The sequence below is a fragment of the Cibotium barometz genome, chromosome 29, assembly GCF_041138505.1.
Source record: "Cibotium barometz isolate CiBa-2024 chromosome 29, ASM4113850v1, whole genome shotgun sequence".
Lineage (NCBI taxonomy): Eukaryota > Viridiplantae > Streptophyta > Polypodiopsida > Cyatheales > Cibotiaceae > Cibotium > Cibotium barometz.
This window is the reverse complement of record NC_141074.1, coordinates 17,884,224-17,908,327: the sequence shown is the minus strand read 5'-3', so window position 1 is coordinate 17,908,327 and position 24,104 is coordinate 17,884,224. Positions and strand designations below refer to the sequence as shown.

Sequence of the window (24,104 nt, the reverse complement as noted above, 5' to 3'; positions counted from 1 at the left end):
GACCTTTCAACTTCCTTTATCTAGATAGCCATTTGATGCTCACAAGACCAAGCTATTTCAAATTGGGTACCATACCAAATGACACCGTTGCCTTAACGTATGCACCGTAGCATACGATCCTCTTTCATACTAAATACTTTTCTTGGACAGTGTCCAACTTCTTACGGAATAGGTTTACCATCTTACAAAGAATAGTTCCTATGCCATCATTAATCATATCTATTTCCACCACAAATGTTTAACTTGGATTGATCATTCTATAGCAAAAGCTATCATAAACTTCTAGAAGCAGTAATATTGGGGATATTGGGGACTTTCCCCTTCCCTTAAAGTTAATCTATCCTCTGAAACTAACAGATAGAATCATAAAGAAACGTGCGATTAAAGTTGAATTACCAAAAGAAAGAAACCCACTCAAACTGTAAGAGTGAAAGCTTCTTAAAGACATATAACCACATGCCAAAATTCTTTCCCTTGAAGTTGATCAAACAACTCATCTATTCTTAATTGTGATTCAATTCAAACCATGGTAGTCTACACATAACTGCATAGACCCAACTTTTTTCTTTACCACTAGGATTGGTGAAGCCCAAGGCAAAGTGCTTGGTGTAATGAATCCATGTTTAAGGTAGTGAGGCAGTCCGGGGCGGGCAACAAGAAGAGCGGCCTCTAAGCACTCCTCAAGGCTCCCGTGTTGCTCAATGGGCTTGGGGCACAACGCAACACAAACATAAGAACCCCAAAACCACACACCCAACAAGAAGAGAGGCACCACCTAGTTATGTGTGTGAACTAGAACACCAAAGATCTTTCCTTGTAGCCAATCAATACAAGCTAACCATATACATCAATCAAAAGACACACACACTCTCAACAAACACTCATAACATATGGTATTATGTGTGGAGGAGACTAGCATAACACAAATAGATGCACACCAAACTTGGAGAAGAACTTAGAGAGACAATATAAGCTTGATTTTGTTGTCGCTATGCACTTGGTCTTAAGGTTACGGGAGCCCTCTCACCATACAACCCTCTTACCATGAATTGAAAGGCAACAAATCAAAAACAAGCCCTCAAGCCTCCAAGCATAAAATCACACCACAAAATTCAAAGATCAAATTTACCTTGGATCAAAAATCGGACCGCTTCGCTAAATAAACTTTGGAGATGTAGGAGTCCAAGATTTTGTACACAATTGCACCCAAACTACTAATCTTATTGATGCACAAAGGCAAGATACAATTATGATAGGGAGTATCGCATCACTCAAGTCCTCACACAATGACATAACTAGCTTCAAGCTTCAAGCTTCACTATCTCCTTACACACTAGAGTTAGGAGTGGTGTACAATGTGTGTAATCTCCCCCTTTACAAGGAATGGAGGGGGCTCTATTTATAGGTTTGAGAAGTCCCAATTAGGATTAAGCCTAATCAATCTTATTATGGAAAATCATAGATTATGGATTTTTTATTTTGAAATGGGAGTGGGCCTCTTCTTATCCCTTGAGTCACATGGATGTGGGCTCAAGGTGAGAGAATTATTGAAGATGAGAGGAGAGTGTGATGTAGAGGTTTGAGCAAATAACTTGTAGTAATGCCTACTCCAAAAGTAGTAGAGTGGGTGCTTATTTACAAATGTTAGTGGTTAGTAGTTAGTAATCACTATAAAAGGTTAGTAATACAATGTACAAAATGGGTGAGAAGGGCTGAGAGGTTGAGTGAGAGGAGTAAAGATTTGGAAAGATCCTTTGTGTGGTTGAAACCTCGAAGAAGCTTGGATTCTTCCATGTGTAGATCCTTAAGTTAACCGCCGATCTCCTTCTTGCATTTGACGCCACAAAAGTTGATTGAGGTGAAGAACATGGGGGTTTTTGTAGATGGAAACCCCATATTTGCAGAGGTTAATATGGTACATTCATGCTGAATTTTTATGTATTTTTTGAGATTGGGAAAATAATTTAGTAATATGGGAGTAGTAGGGAGAGAAATGGAGATGAGGTATGGGTGTAGAGTAGATATGAGAGCAAATGGAGAGGGAAGGAGAGGACATAGGTGGAGAGGGTGAGAGAGGACATGAAGTTTGCAGGTTTGATGGAGTGAGAAAGGAATGAATAAGTGTGTAGGTGATGAATGTATAAGGGAGGTGAGAAGAGACTAGGTGTACCTTGCCAAAAAGTGGGCAGACTGGGGTCCAATAAAAAATTCATATCTCACCGCCATTAGCTCCAAAAATTCTCAAAAAAATTGAGCATATTCTTGAGCTTGCAAGCTAACTTTTGTCTTTTGATGACCAGTCCAAATTCGGAGTGGAGGTGGGCGCAAAAAATTCAGCAGAATCATGTATTTTTTGAATTTTTAAAATCTTTGTGTGGGTCCCCATTGGTGGAATTTCTTGATAGCTCCAAGGGTGAGCCCCCCGATACATCATACCCTGACCTTAGAGACTCAAGTGTATGTGGACACTTGCATAGAGGAGATTTTTTTTATTTTATAAAGGATTTACATAATAGGAAAAAACAAGCTAGTATTTAACTAGTCAACATATCATGACAATATGGTTATTATGATAAGAAAATAAAATAAACAAAGAGATCTATTTGTGAATAAAATATACAAAAATAATTGATATATGAAAAAGTATTTAATGAAAATATATAAAATATTTAATAGTAAAAAATATATACAAAAATACTAAACTATGAAAGTCAAAAAGGAGGGAGACCCTCATTATTTTAGGGTAGATGAGAGAATAAAAGATGAAATAGTCTAAGGGAAAAAGTGATTTGGGTAGTAGGCTTTCTACATGGTGTGGGTAGAAATGTGAGGGCATAGGATTTACTTATGTATGGTGAAGTTGAAGCATATGTACAATGATGGTCCAAAAGTATTATGAAGAATAATAATAATAGTAATAAATAAATAAAAATATATTTAGGTTTTGTAATACACACACCTAATGAAGTATTTACATATTTGAGAAAATAGAGACCCCCATATTTAGGCCCTTATATGAAATAAAATATTTACACAAAATGGGCCGTAATAATTTTATTTATTTTTGATGAGTAGCTAGCAAAAAATATATATAGAAGATATGGGTAAAGTCCCTAACGCACACACGCCTATTTACAGAGTGAAAAGGTATTTATGACAAAGAGTTTATGTGATTTTCCTTCGCTGAGGTAGCTCCTTGTGGTAATGTGGATAGCCGAAAAAATAGCTATCATTTAACCCTCCCCCTAGATGATGGTATATTCATGTGCCATCATAATGTAGGCCTTCTAAAGCAAGTGGTGTAATGTGGTTCTCTTGTCCATCTTTCTTCTGTTCCTTGTGTTTTGCACCACATCCATTACTCAAACCACATAACTTACATGCCCTTTTATCTCCTTTTTGTGGTTGCTTCTGTAAGTCTGTCGGTAGAATGCGACTCATTAACCTTCTTAGGATGTAGCCATTAACCTTCTTAGAATGTTCTTTGCCATCCAAATCCATGAGCTGATAATAGCTAGAGTTGAAAACCTTCTTGACAATGTATGGTCCCTTCCATCTAGCTTCAAACTTGGCATCAAACCGATTATCAAGTCGATTGTCATACCTTAGCACAAGATCTCCTTCTTTGATGCCCTTGTCTTTCAAAGTTGCATTGAACTTCTCTGCTGCTTGCATGGCTTTTCTTCTATAACACTCGTATGCAGCTTCTCTTTTCCACTCTAGCTCAACTAAAGTGAGAAGTTGATCTACCCATGCATCTTGATCTCCTAGTCCACCTTTTCCATGTAGCCGCATTGTTGGAATGTTGAGCTCAATAGGCTGCAATGCTTCTTGACCATAAACCAAGTGAAAGGGCGTAAACCCCGTTGCTTCTCGGTAGGTAGTCCGGTATGCCCATAGTGCTCCATCAAGGAACTCATCCCAAAGCTTCGTCTTGTTCTCCACCATCTTCCTTATGATTCCTGCAATGACACCATTGGCCTTCTCTACTAACCCATTTGATTGGGGATAGTAGGGTGTGCTATGACAATGTGAAATATGAAGCTCTTCACAAACTTCGGTGAGCAAACCTTTCCTAAAACCTGGACCATTGTCACAAACAATCTCCAAGGGTGTGCCAAATCTGTAACATATATGAGTATAAACAAATCTGCTTACAGTCTTTCCATTCACCCTTGCCACACTTTGAGCCTCCACCCACCTAGTCATGTAGTCTATGGCCACTAAGATGTACAATTTTCCATTTTTAGTTCTAGGTAGTGGACCCATAGCATCAATGCCCCATTTTTCAAATGGACCACTTGCAATGACTAATTGGCGTGGACCATGTAGCAACCTCTTATTACCATTGACTTGGCAGTTATGACAGCTCTTACACCAATGTTGGACATCCACATGTAAGCTTGGCCAAACATACCCAGCAAGCAAAATCTTTTTCACAGTTAGTTCTTGAGCAAAATGGCCACCACATGCTTCTTCATGCAAACCTTCTAAAATGGCTGGAATCTCTTTGGTTGTTGGTACTCTTCTGCACACTTGATCTTTTCCTCTTTGGTAGAGGGCACCTTCTAAGAACATGCCCTCTTCATGAGCCTCCTCTTTTGTGCCTTTGTGAAGTCTTGTGGGAATTCACCTTCCAAGATGTAGCTCACTATGGGAGCCAATGCCTCCATTCCTTGGTACCGTGGTTGCTTAATAGCCGCTGCAGCCAAGACTACTACTTGCATTTCCTTCTTAACACATGCAATAGCTTGTTGTGCAAGTAGATCAGCATCCTCATTTTGTTTCCTAGAAATATGATACAATTGCACCTCCTCAAATTGATTAAACAGCCTACGGATAGCATGAACCTTTTGCCTTAATCTTTCATTCTTGCATGCCCAAATGCCTAAAATTTGCCTTACAATAAGAAGTGCATCCCCTTTTACCAGGAGACGTTGTATCCCTTGATTGATGCACACCTTCAAGCCATGAAGTAGTATGTCGTACTCTGCTTCATTGTTGCTAGTAGAACTTGGCAAGTTGACCTTCTCTTTCATAACCACCTCTCCATCTGGGTTGAGCAGCACCAGCCCTCCCCCCTGCTTTACCTGTGGCTTTTCTAAAAGCTCCATCAAAGAACAAGGTGAATGCATTAGGTATAGTTTTGGGTGGTGGCAATGGTAGGGTCTTTACTTCAGGCACCTTAATCTCCTTTTCATGCACTCTATAAGTGAGAATCCCTGCCAACTGTGCACGCACACTATCTTCTACCTTGAAAGAGTATTGGAATTCTTGCAATTCCATAACCCACTTTGTGATTCTAGCACTGATAGTCATTTGAGAAGACACCCAAGGAAACAAATTTTCTGTAGTGAGAATTACAAAAGGTTTTGGTAATAAGTAGGATCTAAATTTTCTCACCGCAAAGATGAGAGCAAGCATCATGAGTTCCGCTTCCGTGTAGCCTTTCTCCAAGACATTCATGACCCTACTAACAAAGTAGATGGGCCGCATCCTAGTACTGTGGGGATCTTGCTGTAACAAAACTGCACCCACTGTTTCCTTTCCAACACTAGAGCTAACAAAGAAAGTGTACTCCCAACAAGGAGGCATGAGTGTTGGTAGCTCTGACAAAATGACTTTAATGTTACAAAAGTACTCCTCAAGCTCATTAGACCATGCTAACTCTACTTGTTGAGTCAATTTTTGCAAGGGGTGAAGTAACTCTGAGGCTAAGTGAATGAAGCGTGACATGTACTTCACCTTTTGAATGAATGAGACGGCCTCCTTGAGACTCTTTGGAGATGGTAGGTCGATAAGAGCCTTTGCCTTTGTAGGATCCACCTCAATGCCTTTGGAAGAAACCTTATGACCAAGCAAGATTACTTCATCCTCACCAATATGACATTGGTCGGGATTGAGTTGTCCCCCCATGTCGTAGAGTTTCTTCAAGCCTTCTTCCACCCTCTGCACATGCAATGACTTAGAGCTATAGATGCAAAAATCATCTATGAACACTCTAATGGATTTCCCAAAGAATGCTTGAAACACCATGTTCATGAAACGTTGAAATGTCACTGGAGCATTGGTTAAACCAAACGGCATGACTCTGAAAGCATAACAACCCCAAGGAGTGATGAAGGTTGTTTTCAATTGATCCTCCAATGCAATCCCAATTTGAAAGTAACCCGAGTAGCCATCACATATTGTATACTTCTCATGACCTGCTACCTCATTTAGGATCTCATCTTGAAATGGGAGAGGAAAGTGGTCCCTTTTTGTCGCCTCGTTGAGTGGACGATAGTCCACACACACCCTCCATTTGCCGTTCTTCTTGGGAGTGACCACGACGGGAGAGACCCACTCTGAATTTTCTACAGGATATATGAACCCCGCTGCTAGAAGCTTCCTCACCTCTTTGAGTAGTGCTTGCTCCTTGATGACTCCTAGTCTTCGTAGCTTTTGTGCCTTAGGTTTGGCTTCTGGCTTTAGCTCGATCTTGTGTTGAATGGCCTCTACGCCACGCACATCTGTGTAATCTTTAGCAAAAAACCTAGGAAATTTCCTTAGTACACATTTAAACTCCTCTCCTTCCTCCGATGTAAGCGTTTTTGAGAGCATAGCATCAAACATTTCTTCATCATGCACAATTTGGTCTTCTTGAGAGCCTACCTCCTCCAAACCTTGACAAGGTGTCTCTTTGTCTTTTGCTCTGAATCTTACCCCCATGACTTCAATGGAAGACTCCTCTTCCATAGTGCTACTGCTGCTTTCTTCCTCTGAGGTGTCATCGGTCCAATCCTCCTCTGTTTCGCCTTGAGAAGATTCTTCATTTATCTCCTCTTGTCGTTGCTCCTTCATGTCAAAGATAATCTTCTTACGATTTTCATTCCTGCAAATTAACTTTCCATTTTCCCAATCCTGCAAAGCTCGCATTCTCATTAGCCATGGTCTACCTAGGATAAATGGATAACCACTTCCCTTGGTAGACATAACATAAAAATCAACAACCTTTTTAATGCCAAAAACTTCCACAGAAACATTCTTACAAATCCCAAGACACTTTGCTTTGCTATTGTTTGCCATTTTCACCTTAATTTCAGGTGTTTCATGAATATGCATGCCTAGTTTTTGCATAAGGTCCTCTGTCATGATGCAAATTTGTGCACCCCCATCTACTAGACCCTTCTTAACTAGCCTTCCCTTGATGTAGCAATCTAATATAGGTGTAATGTCCTCATCCATCTCGGCTTGTGAAATTTTTACAACAGGCACATTCTCTTTTGTTTTTCTCCTAGTGCTCACGGCCTTTGTTAATTCCCTCCTAACTTGTGGACATAAGGCTAGAAATTGAGGCCATGAGATATCAGGACCCTTACCTCTCATGTCTTCCAAAAGGTTGTATGGAGCCATACCATGTCCAAGGGGAATTTCTTGGAGGTTTATACGACGTCGTCTCCTCTTGACTTCCTTGTTTTCCTTCACTTTCTTTCCTCATCCATGGTCACTTTGTGATGCCACACCCTCCTTTTCCTTCTCTTTTCCACGCCCTCGTTTGACACCATTTGCTTCAATGTCTACCTCCTTGGCCTTTGTTACCTCTACCACATGTACATTTGGGTCCGGCAAGGGTGGCATTCCTTCCACTCCTCGTGGAGGTGGTCTTGTTGCATTAGGCCTCTGCAAAATCATCGGTTGTTGTTGACTAGTGCCTTCACCTGCATTCATCACTGGATAATTCATGTTAGGCTTCCCTGGCTCCCCACGAGGCCAAGGACAATTATACATCCCATGCCCTGACTCTCCGCAATTCCAACATTGCAAGAGTCGCCCAGGTCGCTGCTCTCGTTCTTCAACCCTTTTAGCTTGGCCCTTCTGTTCCACAGCTTGTGCAAAGTGGATAGACAAGTTATTTAAAGGCTCATTTAACTTTTCTATCACCTCGACTGTGACCTCAGGTAATTCTCTACGAGTCACAAGACTGTACCTCTTCCCTAGGCTTTGAGTCATCAAAGATAAAGCCCCCCCCAAGCATACACCTCATCTTTCGGAGTTTCTTGGTAGCCCTAGCCTCAGCAGCATCAAATGTTATGGGCTCTCTTGACTCTACTTGCAATTTTAGTGATGGGTACATTCCTGCAATAAATCTCTCCTTCTTCAAGAATTCTGCACCATCTCCAGGGTTAGGAAGACTACGCAACCAAAGAGTCCAAAGACGTAAGAATTCTTGCTTATAACTCAAGTAGTCCTCTAAATCCTTTTGCTTATGAGCAACTATTTCTTGCCATAGCTTTTGTGTGTTCAAAGGCGTGAAGTAATTGTCTCTAAAAAGTTGCATGACCCCCTTGTAATCTACTCGTGCGGGTGCAGGTAGAGATTGAAACCAAGTGGAAGCATCTCTTCGTAGAACCAACTCAAACATGTCTAAGCATTCTTGGTCTCCTACCACTCTCTTTATGTGGAGTGCCATTCTAAAGTTTGTTAAGAATAACTCGGCATCCTCACCGGGCTCTCCAAAGAATAAGGGATAGCCACTCATTTGCCTAGTGGTATCCATGCTTGAGAAGAAGAAAGCACAACTATGATTGCACAAAGGTCTTCCTTCACTCTCTTTCTCTCTCACTCCTTTTTTTCTTTTTTCTTTTTTTTCTTTTTTTTTCTTTTTCAAAGTAGAATGAAAATGTAGACATCAAAGCTTATGTCATAACGAATCAAAGGCAAAATAAATGGATTAACTAAGGCATTAACTTGCCTAGGTCCAAACATACGACGAATGACACGCTGAAATTGTAACTTACTACCAACAACTATGTGTATTTCTTGCCTAGCATAAGAGATTGGCCTACGGTATAAGTCTTCTTGATTCATAAAACTAAGCTAAAACAAGATGAAAATATGCACATCAAAGGAAATGGTGTAATCTACAATGGGAAGTATGACAGGATTAGGTGATGCTAAAATCTCACTTAGTCTTTCTGGACCAAAAAGAAGAACCATGCGTTGTTGGTAGAAAATTTTTCTATCAATGCAAATATTCACTCTAATGGAGTGCACCCAATGAAACTGGTTGAATTGAATCCCAAGAGGATTAGGAGGAGGTGGATTGTTCATGAAAGATCACACAAAAGTACCACTTTCCTTCTTAAAATATGATACCCAACAAGCAAACAAGGAAATTTATGTGTTAGAGAGATCGATGTACCTTAAATACCCATTCAAAAACTGCTCGGTCCTCAGTGGGGGCACCAAAATTGAGGCAGTCCGGGCGGGCAACAAGAAGAGCGGCCTCTAAGCACTCCTCAAGGCTCCCGTGTTGCTCAATGGGCTTGGGGCACAACGCAACACAAACATAAGAACCCCAAAACCACACACCCAACAAGAAGAGAGGCACCACCTAGTTATGTGTGTGAACTAGAACACCAAAGATCTTTCCTTGTAGCCAATCAATACAAGCTAACCATATACATCAATCAAAAGACACACACACTCTCAACAAACACTCATAACATATGGTATTATGTGTGGAGGAGACTAGCATAACACAAATAGATGCACACCAAACTTGGAGAAGAACTTAGAGAGACAATATAAGCTTGATTTTGTTGTCGCTATGCACTTGGTCTTAAGGTTACGGGAGCCCTCTCACCATACAACCCTCTTACCATGAATTGAAAGGCAACAAATCAAAAACAAGCCCTCAAGCCTCCAAGCATAAAATCACACCACAAAATTCAAAGATCAAATTTACCTTGGATCAAAAATCGGACCGCTTCGCTAAATAAACTTTGGAGATGTAGGAGTCCAAGATTTTGTACACAATTGCACCCAAACTACTAATCTTATTGATGCACAAAGGCAAGATACAATTATGATAGGGAGTATCGCATCACTCAAGCCCTCACACAATGACATAACTAGCTTCAAGCTTCAAGCTTCACTATCTCCTTACACACTAGAGTTAGGAGTGGTGTACAATGTGTGTAATCTCCCCCTTTACAAGGAATGGAGGGGGCTCTATTTATAGGTTTGAGAAGCCCCAATTAGGATTAAGCCTAATCAATCTTATTATGGAAAATCATAGATTATGGATTTTTTATTTTGAAATGGGAGTGGGCCTCTTCTTATCCCTTGAGTCACATGGATGTGGGCTCAAGGTGAGAGAATTATTGAAGATGAGAGGAGAGTGTGATGTAGAGGTTTGAGCAAATAACTTGTAGTAATGCCTCCTCCAAAAGTAGTAGAGTGGGTGCTTATTTACAAATGTTAGTGGTTAGTAGTTAGTAATCACTATAAAAGGTTAGTAATACAATGTACAAAATGGGTGAGAAGGGCTGAGAGGTTGAGTGAGAGGAGTAAAGATTTGGAAAGATCCTTTGTGTGGTTGAAAGCTCGAAGAAGCTTGGATTCTTCCATGTGTAGATCCTTAAGTTAACCGCCGATCTCCTTCTTGCATTTGACGCCACAAAAGTTGATTGAGGTGAAGAACATGGGGGTTTTTGTAGATGGAAACCCCATATTTGCAGAGGTTAATATGGTACATTCATGTTGAATTTTTATGTATTTTTTAGATTGGGAAAATAATTTAGTAATATGGGAGTAGTAGGGAGAGAAATGGAGATGAGGTATGGGTGTAGAGTAGATATGAGAGCAAATGGAGAGGGAAGGAGAGGGCATAGGTGGAGAGGGTGAGAGAGGACATGAAGTGGTTTGATGGAGTGAGAAAGGAATGAATAAGTGTGTAGGTGATGAATGTGTAAGGGAGGTGAGAAGAGACTAGGTGTACCTTGCCAAAAAGTGGGCAGACTGGGGTCCAATAAAAAATTCATATCTCACCGCCATTAGCTCCAAAAATTCTCAAAAAAATTGAGCATATTCTTGAGCTTGCAAGCTAACTTTTGTCTTTTGATGACCAGTCCAAATTCGGAGTGGAGGCGGGCGCAAAAAATTCAGCAGAATCATGTATTTTTTGAATTTTTAAAATCTTTGTGTGGGTCCCCATTGGTGGAATTTCTTGATAGCTCCAAGGGTGAGCCCCCCGATACATCATACCCTGACCTTAGAGACTCAAGTGTATGTGGACACTTGCATGGAGGAGATTTTTTTTATTTTATAAAGGATTTACATAATAAGAAAAAACAAGCTAGTATTTAACTAGTCAACATATCATGACAATATGGTTATTATGATAAGAAAATAAAATAAACAAAGAGATCTATTTGTGAATAAAATATACAAAAATAATTGATATATGAAAAAGTATTTAATGAAAATATATAAAATATTTAATAGTAAAAAATATATACAAAAATACTAAACTATGAAAGTCAAAAAGGAGGGAGACCCTCATTATTTTAGGGTAGATGAGAGAATAAAAGATGAAATAGTCTAAGGGAAAAAGTGATTTGGGTAGTAGGCTTTCTACATGGTGTGGGTAGAAATGTGAGGGCATAGGATTTACTTATGTATGGTGAAGTTGAAGCATATGTACAATGATGGTCCAAAAGTATTATGAAGAATAATAATAATAGTAATAAATAAATAAAAATATATTTAGGTTTTGTAATACACACACCTAATGAAGTATTTACATATTTGAGAAAATAGAGACCCCCATATTTAGGCCCTTATATGAAATGAAATATTTACACAAAATGGGCCGTAATAATTTTATTTATTTTTGATGAGTAGCTAGCAAAAAAAATATATAGAAGATATGGGTAAAGTCCCTAACGCACACACGCCTATTTACAGAGTGAAAAGGTATTTATGACAAAGAGTTTATGTGATTTTCCTTCGCTGAGGTAGCTCCTTGTGGTAATGTGGATAGCCAAAAAAATAGCTATCAGTAGTACTTTAATTATCGTTTGACTTCTGGTGCTTCCTTAAAACTAAGCCTATAAAGAGGCTTACTTGATGATTTGAGCCAGCCATCACTTCGATGGGATGCTCAACATCCTCATCATGGATAGGAGATAATCCTTCTGGTAGTTCATTGGGAAACACATCTTTAAATTATTGTAACAATTGCTTTAAGGATTTATTAACTTTTTATTGTTAACATGCTTCAATTAAAAAGTCATGTAAACACTATGCTCACTTAAACCACTTATGTTTTGACATGCAAAAAAATAAATAACATCATTAAGAAGCAAGTAGCACAAAAAGATGTTTTCTACTTCATTAACTTGTAGAAGGCGATTAAGTTCCATAGAGCATATAAGAGGTGAGGAGGGTACATCATGTTCACCTTGCAAGCGCACTCTCTTACCATCTACTTCAAACTCAAAAGTATTATGCAAATAACTTCTAAAAAAAAGATGGACCGATGTTATATAACCACTCTAGACCTAGAGAGTAACATCCACTCGAGTGATATGATTAACTTGAGAATTCAAATTTATCTTATGACCTTGAATGACTAATGGAATATCACGAACTACTATATCCCAGATATGTTTCTCATTTTCTTTTAGCTTGGGACACTATAGTTTACTATGACTCTTTTCCATGCAGTGAAAACATAAATTTTCTTTTTTAGCTCTTTCAAAATCTTCATGCTTCAAAAATTTTTATGGTCCTTTAGGCTTCTTAGTTTGGTCATTCTTTTGGTTAGGTCCATTTTTTTTATTTTGATCTTGATGCTTGGAATCCTCTGACACATTAGATATCCGTTGTGCATTCTGTGCACGCTTTTTCTTTTCAACAGTGTCGCCAAACATTTGAGCAAACTTAATCGCTTCTTCTGAAGTTTTCAGCTCATTTTGTTTTAGCTTGATTATTATAGTCCAAATCTAATCCGTGAATAAATCCACGAATTTTATAAAAGTCATCCATACATTTCAACTTGAGAATAATTTCTCAATAATTGGAGATATACTAAGTCAATGTGAGATTTCTCATCTCACAATTGTCCCATGCTTCCCAATTTCCATCCATCTCATTCTCTGGAAGAAATTCTTTCATGAATGCACTTTCAAATACATGGCATGTAGTAGGCCGATTTCTGGACTCAAAGCTCATCCACCACTTATATGCTTTACCTCGCAGAGTTAAGCTCGCTTCAAGCACGCATATCTCCTCTAGAGTATGATGCAATTGATGCAAGTCCCGTCACTTTTGTAAGAAAGTGTTAATCGCATCCTTATTGTGTTCCTTCTCCTCCCCATTAAAGATCGGAGGTTTCAAATCTTTTAGAATAGCAGCAGCATCTCTAGAGTGAGATGTACCGACATTCATGTTGCCCCCTTAGGAGGAAGCCCCTGGCATCCCTCCCACTGAAGCACTTCAAGTGGTAGAAGCTTACATATTATCGTTTAACTTCTGGAGTATCTTATCGTACTACTTGGCGCCAATGTCCAAAGTATGGGACTCTAGAGCCTTAAATTGTTTAGTGCTGACCAATTCTCATCAACTTTAGATTGTCATCGGTCATCGCGACATCAGGATTGGCCATTGCCTTCACCGTGTCCAACAAACGACTAGGATCTCCACTTACGGATTCATTAGGGTTATTAGGCTCCATGTGAACCCTCTAAATGCAATGCAAAAGAATAAACACAAGCACCAACCTCATGTCCAAGCGCTCTAGGAAAACAATCGAATTGCTAGCTTGAAGCAAAATCACCGTTACGGTATGCTCGAAACTGAGAGTTGTCTTGGAAAGACACCTCTTGTTCGTCGTAAAAGCAGACTGAATATTGTCGTGGAAGGTTGCCGTGATATAACAACTCCCAATCTACGTAGAATCAAGCTCTTGAGCACCTCCGTGGGAACCACCTCTTAACTCCAAATGTTTAAAAACCTTTAAAATTAACCTTGGTAGCGTAAAGCGTTAGAAATTATTTTTTCTCTCACTCTTTTTTAAAGGGAAATTTTTGAAACAAAGGCGATAGACGACACCTTTCCTCCTCCAAAAATCGTGACTGTATACTTCATTCTCCTCTGCTAGCGTTTCACTGTCTGTAAACAGGCTTCGACGAATACCATGAATATAACTGCTGGCTTGTAAGTGGCTGGCCACCGTCAGCTAGTACGCCTCAAAAAGTGCCACTGTGGTCTATAATTGGCTCTCTACTCCACCCACCAACCACACCCAAAAGAAGAGACACCTCAGAGATTGGACCCACTCTTTTATTAGCATAATGCCCTTTCACACATGCACGGATATCTTATTAGTACCCGGTCACACTAGCATCGATATCTCGTCTCTTGGCTCCCCTCAACCCTGCTCATGCCTTACCCGGACGATCGAGCTCTCTAGGCTCCCACTGATTCCGTTGTCTCATGACAAAAATCTCACACGTCACTGGCTAAATTTAAAGCATTCTTGAAGCTACTCAAGTACTGCCCGGGAACATTGAACAAAATCTGCAAACCACAACTTGGCCATGTTTACACCTGGAAAATTGAAGGTGCTAATGGATTTGGATGGATACAAGATTTTGAACCATGCAAAAATTGAACATAACTAATCCTACCAAATCTCATCAAATTCTAACCACTGGAGGCAGACCCACTTTTTAAGGTTGTAAGCTTAATTTGGTATTTCATTGCATGTTTTTGGGATTAATAATAATAATTAATATTTTCAAGATTAATTTAAAGCCTTCTTTCACTTCCCACTTTTCAATTGATTTTAGTGATTTTTGGCTATTTTTTGTAATTTTAGCTATTTCACTTAACCATAAAAAGCTGTTTTTGCATGTGAGTTAGGTTTATTATCAAAAATTCATCAATAAACAGCCATAAACCAGTCGAATACTTCCCTTCACCCTACCTATTCATCTTTACATACTTTTAGCCCTCAAACATTGGAATTCTAAACTCTGCTAAGCCCAGAATGCTTGTAGCCTGTCGGCACACTATGCATGCCTGCATTTTGTGATTTTCGAAGATTTTTAACCTCAAGCTTGCATAAAGAAAATATATTTTCTTCTTCACTGTCCTCAGCCTTGAATTGCAAAACTACTTACTAATTAGCATCAAACTATGGGCCCGATAAGTCGGTTAACTGGATTTCAGTTCTCTTTTGTATAAGATGAAGCATCTGAGTCCATCATCTCTAAGTGCACAAAGGCTGGAGTCTTTGCAGCAGCAGCTGAGGCTGAAGAATCAGTGCTCTTCCTTGTCCGCTTAGGACACCTCCTCCAATAGTGGCCTTTCTTGCCACAATCAATGCAGAGCCCCAGAAAACCTCATTTGGATATAGTGAGACGCATTATGCGATATGTAAAGACCACTACACATTATGGTCTTCTTTATGAGCATGCATGGTAAAGGCTTGGATATACATGGCTAGGTAGCTCGTATGATAGGAGGTCTACTAGTGGTTATGCCTTTACACTTAGAAGTGCCGTGGTGAGTTGGAGTAGCAAGAAGCAACCTACTGTTACTTTATCTAGTACACAGAGGCTGAATACAGGGGTGCAGCCACCATTGCTACATGTGAAGGAGTATGGTTAAAGAGTCTCTTGGCTAATTTGGGTGAACCTATTGATGGCAAGGTTGTCATTCATTGTGACAACATGAGCAGCATACAGTTGGCCAAGAATCCAGTTTTTCATGCGCGGACCAAACACATAGAGGTCCATTATCACTTTGTTAGAGAGAAAGTGCTGGATGGTACAGTGGATTTACAATATGTGAAGACTAAAAGCACGAGGCTGCGATACATACACACCTCCTCATGCAAATCTCCATTCAAGAACGCAGTCTTTATGTCCAACTGATGTACATTCCAACCATTATAAGCTGCCAATGCACAAATGCTACGAATGGTAGTCATACGACAAGTGGGAGCAAAGGTCTCATCAAAATCAATGCCCTTTTCTTGAGCATAACCCTATGCAACAAGTCTAGCCTTATAGCGATCAACACTACCATCTGGCTTTCGTTTCAACTTAAAAACCCACTTACATCCAATGGCCTTTTTACCAATAGGCAAATCACACAAAGACCATGTACCATTCTTCACTATAGCATCATATTCACTTTGCATTGCAGCCAACCAATTTTCTGATTTTTGTGCCTCATCAAATGAAAGAGGTTCTTCCTCTTCACACATACTAGACACAGCCAAAGCATAACAATCTGATGCATAAGAGGCATGCTGAAAACCTGAACGAGTACGACTAGATATAGGTGCATCAATTTTACTATCACGCAAGGTTTGCACCAGCCATTTAGGCATACCTCTAGCCTGCTCATTTTCAGCCCTATCCTCAGAAATTACATCCTGTAAATCTGCATCAGAAATAGGCTGATCTATGATGTTGTTTGAAATCTGCATAGGCTGAATATTTACCTCATTAGGACTTACATTTGAATTCCCACCTGTAAACAGAGGCAACAATGTATCAAATACATCCCGTGAGCTCACACCTATCTCTTTGGTACATGATAACAAAGGCTGCACAGCATCTTCCACAAAAACAACATCTCGACTAATCAAGATACGCTTAGACTGCGGATGATACAATCTGTAACCCTTGCTCTCAGCACTGTAGCCAACAAAAATGCATTTGACAGCCTTATCATCCAATTTTCTGCGTTGTTGCATAGGCACTAAAGCATAGGCCAAGCAACCAAAGACACGCAAGTGACCAATAGAAGGCTTCCTGCCATGCCAAGCTTCGTATGGAGTAATAGACTGCAAGGCCTTAGTGGGACACCTGTTGAGTACATATGCAGCACACATGACAGCCTCAAGCAAAACGCATGTGGCAAAGCTTGGCTCTTGACCATACATCGTGCCATCTCCATAAGTGACCTGTTTTTCCTCTCAGCAACACCATTTTGCTGAGGGGTATACGGCACTGTACATTGGTGTTTTATCCCACGACTAGCCAGAAATGCATCAAACTCTTTAGACATGTACTCCCCCCCTCGATCAGAACGGAGGGTGCCCACAGTACAATTGGATACATTTTCAACCATAAGAAAAAACTGTTTGAAGCACAAAAACACTTCGGACTTTGCCTTCAGTGGATATACCCATGCATGCCTTGAGTAATCATCAATGAAAGTCACGAAGTACAAGTGTTTACCAAATGACAGAGTTTGCATCGGCCCACATACATCACTATGTACAAGTTGCAATTTGCGAGTGGCCCGCACAGAACCATCCTTTGGAAACGCAGAACGCTGCATTTTGCCGAACTATTGTGGCTGCATTTGACTCTTTCTTCTTTGCCTCTTTAGCCTTTAGCTTAGGGCAATTCTTAATGACATGATCATTTGCCTTACAATAGTTGCACCTGGTCTTTTTCTTGCCTTTATCTTCTCAGACTTATTGTTGCTACCTGTGGAAGGAGAAGAAGTTACAGACCTACTAATAGGAGAAGAAACAGTGGAAGGGGCTGCCTTACCACTTCTTCTCTGCTGCTGGGCAGCAATAAATGCTTGATCAACTACACACTGCCTGGCCCTGTTTTGCCTGGACTGCGCTTCTTGCAAGAGCTTGTTGACTAAAGTATCATACTTGACAGCATCAGGTCTGTCCTCATTAAGAAGTCTCCACGTGGAAGCAAAAGTCTGATATGTCTCAGGTAAAGCATCAAGAACAGTCTGCACAAGAGAATGATCAGGAATAATCTCACCTGCAGAAATCAACTGTTCTTTGAGATCTTTAATCTCAGCAAGAAAAACATTCATGTCATCATCTTCTTGCATAATCTTCAATTCTAGCTCTTTACGCAGGTAAGCGATTTTTGCCTCGTTACGACCTGCATACAAACCAGCTAGAATATCCCAAGCCTGTTTTGCTGTTTTAGCTGAACGAATATGTGGGGTGATGTTACGTTTGACAGAAAGTGTAATCAAGGCATGAGCCTGCGCATCTTTACCATCCCAACGAGCTTGTTCAGCAGTGGGTAAAACAGCAGCAACAGTAGAGCTGCTAGAACCTGCAACATCCTCAACAGATCCTACATCCACAGAACCTGGACGTACATCCATACCCTGCACAATGTTCCACGCTCCTTTGCAACCAAAACATGCTGCATCATGTATGCCCAAAGTGGGTAGTTGCTGTCTCCATCCAGTTTGTCTTCAGCAGACAACATGCGAAATAAATCATTGTTGTTATCAGCCATGGCCACTGACTGAAACTGATGCAAAAGCTACCTGTAATGAAGCAAAGACTGAACAGAGAACAACTCGTGCTATGTAGCACGGTCCACAATAGAATACGTATGCCTATTTTGCAGAAAACTGCACTGTCAAAATTTCTGCACAAAATGACGAAAACACCTGTGCAGAACTTGAAATGCAAAAACGGAGCCCGAAACGACCTCAGATGCGATTTCTGAGAATGCAAAGCCCTTTGGGCATATTTAAAGAGTATAGGGACCTGCAAGCGCTCGTGAAAGTTCACCTCAATCGGAAAACGTGAGTCGGAGGGTGCTGGCGGTGTAGCCCTGGGAGCCGATGCCTGCTCTGATACCAATTGTTGGAATTAGGGTTGCAGGAAAGCACACAAAGCTTGGAGAAGAAGAAGCAAGAATGCACACAACACACAATGTATTAGATTGTGTCAATGTACAAAAGATAAGTTAGCCCTAGAAGGATGGGCATATATACAAGCCGGGGGAAAAAACCTCCTAAAGAGGGAAAAAGTGCCCCGGCGGTCCTAAGTATGTTCACACACATCACTGCCTATATATATATATGGCAACACACAGTACACGTCTTCTATTTCTTATAGCTTTGTGCTTATCACTCTATGTGAACACACAATCTCTGAGCTAGCGCTCTCTTTATCTCACACACAAATTGCAGTTGTGTGCAATGTCAGTCATCAGTGCTTTGAGCTCTCTTAGGAGGGTCACACTTAAAGGCTATAATCAAATCCTCATTGAATGTCATTAACATAAAGCATGCAAACAAGCAAATCCTTCTTGTCCTTTTTGACATATAAAGTACTTTATGTAGGACTATTTTGAAATCCTTGTCCAGCGAAATAGGTATGAATCTTATGATATCGTGTATGATAGCAGTCTTGGCCTACATTAATGCGATAATGTGCTTCTTGTTGATGCACTAAGCCCTAGGTACTTGTTTCAAACCATATAACGATGTCTTAAAGTTGCATAACTTTTGTTCTTGACCCGATTGGGCAAATCCAACTAGTTGACTCACATAAATTTCTTTTTGCAAGTCACCATTCAAGAATGTTGTTTTGATGTCCAATTGGTGTACTTTCCATCCATGGTGGGCTACCAAAGTGCTAACAAATTTGATAGTAGTCATATGAGAAATGGAGACAAAAGTTTCATCATAATCAATCCCTTTCTGCTAAGCATAATCTTTTGCCAAAACAACAAGTTTGGACTTGAACCTATCCATAGATCCATCAGCCTTTCTGTTGACTTCCTAAATCCACTTAGTGCCAATTGCTTTCTTACCAAGAGGTAGATCTACTAAATCCCAAGTACTACTTTTCTTAATGGCTTGAATTTCATCTTGCATAGCTTGAATTTTTTTAATGGCTTGAATTTCATCCTGCATGGCTTCAACCCAATTTGGATCTTCTTGAGCCTCTTCAAAAGACTCAGGTTTACCTACATCATGTAGAGAACTAAGAAATGAACTGGTTGACTCACATAAATTTTTTTTGCAAGTCATCATTCAAGAATGGTGTTTTGATGTCCAATTGGTGTACTTTCCATCCACGGTGGGCTGCCAAAATACTAACAAATTTGATAGTGGTCATATGAGAAGTGGGGGAAGTGTATCACCAAGCGTTCGCTCTCCTCCTCAAGTACTCGCCCACCACTAGATGAGGATCAGCTGCTGCTGATTTCATTCAGGGAATGAACAAACCCTTGAATACCCTGGTGAAGAATGCCAAGGCAGTTTCTATGGCTGAAACTGCTGATTTCATTCAGGGAATGAACAAACCCTTGAATACCCTGGTGAAGAATGCCAAGGCAGTTTCTATGGCTGAAACCGTACATATGATGAAGGATTTTGCCAAGGCCTTTGTTATCAAGGTCCCACCGAAGCCAGCACCATCATCTTTCAAAAGATTTCTAGCTCCGGAAGGTGATTCCAACTTTCCACCGCCTAAGAGACAACAAGGTCAATCTCAGGATATGGAAAGTTCCAGAATAGAAGAAAGGTCCTTTTCCCGGAACTCAATCCCCTCGAATTCAACTTCAGAAGTTCCACCCCTGACCAAGGAAGTGAAATGCTATAACTGTCAAGGATTTGGACATTGCAGTATGGATTGCCCAACTCCTTTTGGATCAAGGTTCTCGGGGGCAGGGAAGTGTGGGACCAAGATTCCAGACTCCAGCTCCTTCCTTCCAGAGTAATCAAGTTCCTTTCCGTCAAAATCAAGAAAATCCCAGAGGTAGACCCTCTAGCCAACCCTAAGCTTCACTGCAAAGTAATGCAAGACCTCCGCCTCAGAATAGGGGAAGTCAAAGAGAGATGTTCCTAGATCGGCCATCCACTTCCAAGGCAGTAATGCCTTTCTGCTAGGCTTAATCTTTTGCTAACAAGTATGGTCTTGAACCTGTCCATAGATCCATCAAGCTTTCTCTTGATTTCCTAAATCCACTTTGTACCAATTGCTTTCTTACCAAGAGATAGATCTACTAAATCCCAAGTACTACTTTTCTTAATCACTTGAATTTAATTGCTTCTAGGCCTAGATTTATTGTTGCTGATCTTTTAGAATTACTACATCTTCTAACTGATCAAAAGTAGGTACATCAGTTTCTTGAGCATTTTTCCCTTGCAAACAAATGAGGGTCAATAGACAAAATCAACTGAGCATCAAGACATTGGCATTAGCAACAAACCATCAAATATGTTCAAGAAATTGGCATATAGGTATGCTAATGGAATAACATCATAGGATGGATAAAATCCTTAGCAAAGAGAACATCCCTATTGACAATGATTTTCTTGGTAAGAGGATTGTAGAGACAATAGTTTGTTTTGTGAACTATAGATAATAAAAATGCATTTCATTGCCTTATCATCAAGGTTAGTCCAGATCTAAGATAACACGTGCATATACCAACCAACCAAAAACACACATGTATTCAACCCTGGGTTTTCTATTGAACCAGGCTTCATAAGAAGTGATAGTCCTCAAAGCTTTAGTAGGGCACCTGTTTAGCACATAAATAGCACAGAGAACTGCTTCTATCCAAAACTTTTCTGAAAGATGCCATTACAAGAAAGTCGAGATATTCTAGGGTACCTTTAAGAGATGTCATTAGGAATTTTAAGCATTTTTACTTAGAGTTAACTTATTGTGACTAGTCACTCTCATTGTACATTTTATAGGTATAATAGCTTATGATGTCATGTATAAGATGTATACTCATGATTACTTTTTATGCATATCGAGTCACTTTTATTCACCTTTTTGATCCCCCAAATTCAAATTTCATATTTTAAACTTTTGACTCTTTTCACCGTCTTTCTTCTCCTTTGTCCTTTTCTTCTCCCTTCTCCTTCTCTTCCTCTCCTCCCCTCCTCCACTTGCCACCCCTCCTTTATTTCTCCTTCCACACTCCTCTCCCTCATGTATGCTTTCACCCAATGTTGTACCTCTATCCCTCCAACACCAAGGCTTTTCCTTGCATCACTTCTCTTTCTTGCAATCTGTACACTTTCATGAAGCTTTTTCTTATATTGCTCCTCTCCTTGCTTTGCACATCACCTATATCACTTATTTAAGCCTTTTCCTTGTACGGCTTCTCTTCCTTGCATTCTACATACTCCCTTGATAGTTTTCATTATGTCATTTTCCTTGAGACTTCTTCCCAATATTCTCATCTCCTTACTCTGCTCCAAGATATCTCTAACAAACCTCGAGAGTTTTGACCTTGGCTCGAGAGAGATCGGTGCCAATGTTGGTTGGAGGTGAGGTAGCCTACTACTTTTTGATTTTGTTTGGGCTAACCGTGTTATCAGTTGTGATCATAGAAGAACTTGTGAAAGACTTGACATGCACACCCCTTATAGCTCTCCTATCTACCGTGTGGATAACTCATAAAATCATGAGTGCCCCCAAGGTCGCTTATATGTCAATAACCCTACTATTATTGGCTCTCACTTTATTTATAAACTTTCCTACTTTATTTGTAAGCTTTTACCTAAAAACTAACCCCTTGCTATTATTTATTGACCCACGCCCAATCCATCTCTCATCCTCGGTTAGAACAGGTCCCTAGCCTCACGGTAACCTAGCCCTAAGCCGGTCGAGCCGTGACAAGGTGGCTTTGTAGGTGATCACCACCAAGTTGCATAAAACCTTTGCCAAGATAGCATGAGCAGGAAGGTCACAAGAAGATAATAATAGGATGACAACTTGTTGCAGAAAGCCTACAACTAAGTACACACCACTTGCAAAAAGCCTGTAACTGAGTACCTGAGTACACAATACATCAAACACGAGCATACATGGTAATATTATTTTTCACGTTATGATTCGATCACATGAGAGAAAATCCATCTTAACTCAACTGTTAATACAGACTGTAAAAAAACGTTTTACAATTGCACACACGAGAACCTGCAGATCCAATGCTCAAGCTTGGAAAAAGATCTCACAGCTGCAACGTTCACCAAAGCCCACAAAACATTTCGACACCTAGCAGTTCCGATTTAGAGTGGAGGGGCAAAAAAAGAGTTCCAATCACCTTGACAACCAGGAACCCCCTGAAAAAGAAAAATCTAGGTGCACTGTAAAGTTCTACTGGGCCACATGTGATTGCTGTGTCCCGTAACTGCGCTCAAGAGCAGCAGTTTCGAAGACGTAACAGGAACATCCATGTAGACTCCTGCAAAAACAGCAAGTCATGGGCAGCAACATATAGAAAAAAGGAGAAGGCCCACCCTTGTGGACCCAAAAAGTAAATGAGACCAAGTAAGCTCACTATACAGTCGAATATGACTATCTGTTTCCCTTGCTGTTTCCCTCTAGCTCTGTATATACTTCTGTGGCCTATACCACACGTGATGTGCAGTAGTGTCGCTCTAGATCTGTATATACTTCTGTGGCCTATACCACACTTGATGTGCAGTAGTACATGGCAATATTCAGGAAGCACTTAGCACCTCAAGCTGTCCACACACCCTACACCAAAGAGAATACTTCTTCACACACATAAAACATCACACCTCCACAATCGAGAAACTAACTTATCTACCATCCTCTGAGTCAGACCCTGGCAGTGCTTCAAATTAAGACCCACAAGACTGTGACACCTCTCTCCAATATGAGGTAAAACTCTATCTGTAATACCTCCACATGCTGATAAATTCAAAGAGTTCAATGTTAGGCCCACCTCATCCACTACAAACCTGACACCCTCATCGCTGATAGTGCACTGAGAAACATCCAAGTCTTCCAAACCAACACAGTGCTTCCCAACGGCCATGAGTCCTGTATCTGTCACCATTTTGCAACCGTCCAGAACAAAATTTCTCAACGAAGGACCACATCGTTGGGCGATGGCACAAACGGCCCAATCCGTGAGCTTTACACATCCAGTGACATTCACACTGGCAAGCTTGCAATCTCCACAGTAGAGGAGCACCAACAGGCCTTCATCAGTTATACCTGCAAGCCCTGAAAGATCTAGGCCTGTTAGCTGATGGCATAGGAGGCCCACTAGCGATAGACACCTGTCACCCACACCAGCACAACTGGCAAGGCAGACAGACTTTACCACTGAATCGCTGGGCAAGGACACGCGTGAAGGGAGCCCCACATTATGATCTTGGATTCCATCACATTTCCTAAAGTGAATCTCTTTCAGTTTCATTGTCCTACTAGAGAGTGCAGCCGTGAGACCAATCCCAGTGATAAGATTGCACCTCTCTACATGTAGAACCTCCAGAGAAGAAGCAATCTGCACAAAGACTGTCAGGCCTTGGTCACTAATCCCCTCGCATTTCACCAGAGAAATGTGCTTCACACCACAACAGCTGTTTCCCAAAGCAGCCAGCGTACTATCAGAAAAGCTGTTACAGCTGGTTATAGAAAATCGTCTTAAAGCCTTCATGCCCAACGACTTGCAGGACGACATGAAACCGCCTTCAGTTACCAGGTCAAGGCTATGAATACAAAGACATGTCAAGACCTTACCATGCAGAGC

General features: G+C 40.5%; 1 protein-coding gene across 2 annotated transcripts in view; it reads right to left on the bottom strand.

The window, feature by feature from the left end:
• Nucleotides 1-22,347: 22,347 nt before the first annotated feature.
• LOC147621924 (EIN3-binding F-box protein 2-like) overlaps nucleotides 22,348-24,104 on the bottom strand; it is a 4,219-nt gene continuing 2,462 nt past the window's right edge. For both annotated transcript variants that reach the window (XM_086822938.1, XM_086822939.1), the window contains one exon: nucleotides 22,348-24,104. This exon is cut by the window's right edge and continues 1,262 nt beyond it. In XM_086822938.1, the coding sequence (XP_086679064.1) occupies nucleotides 23,103-24,104 (1,002 nt within the window). In that variant the 3' untranslated portion in view covers nucleotides 22,348-23,102.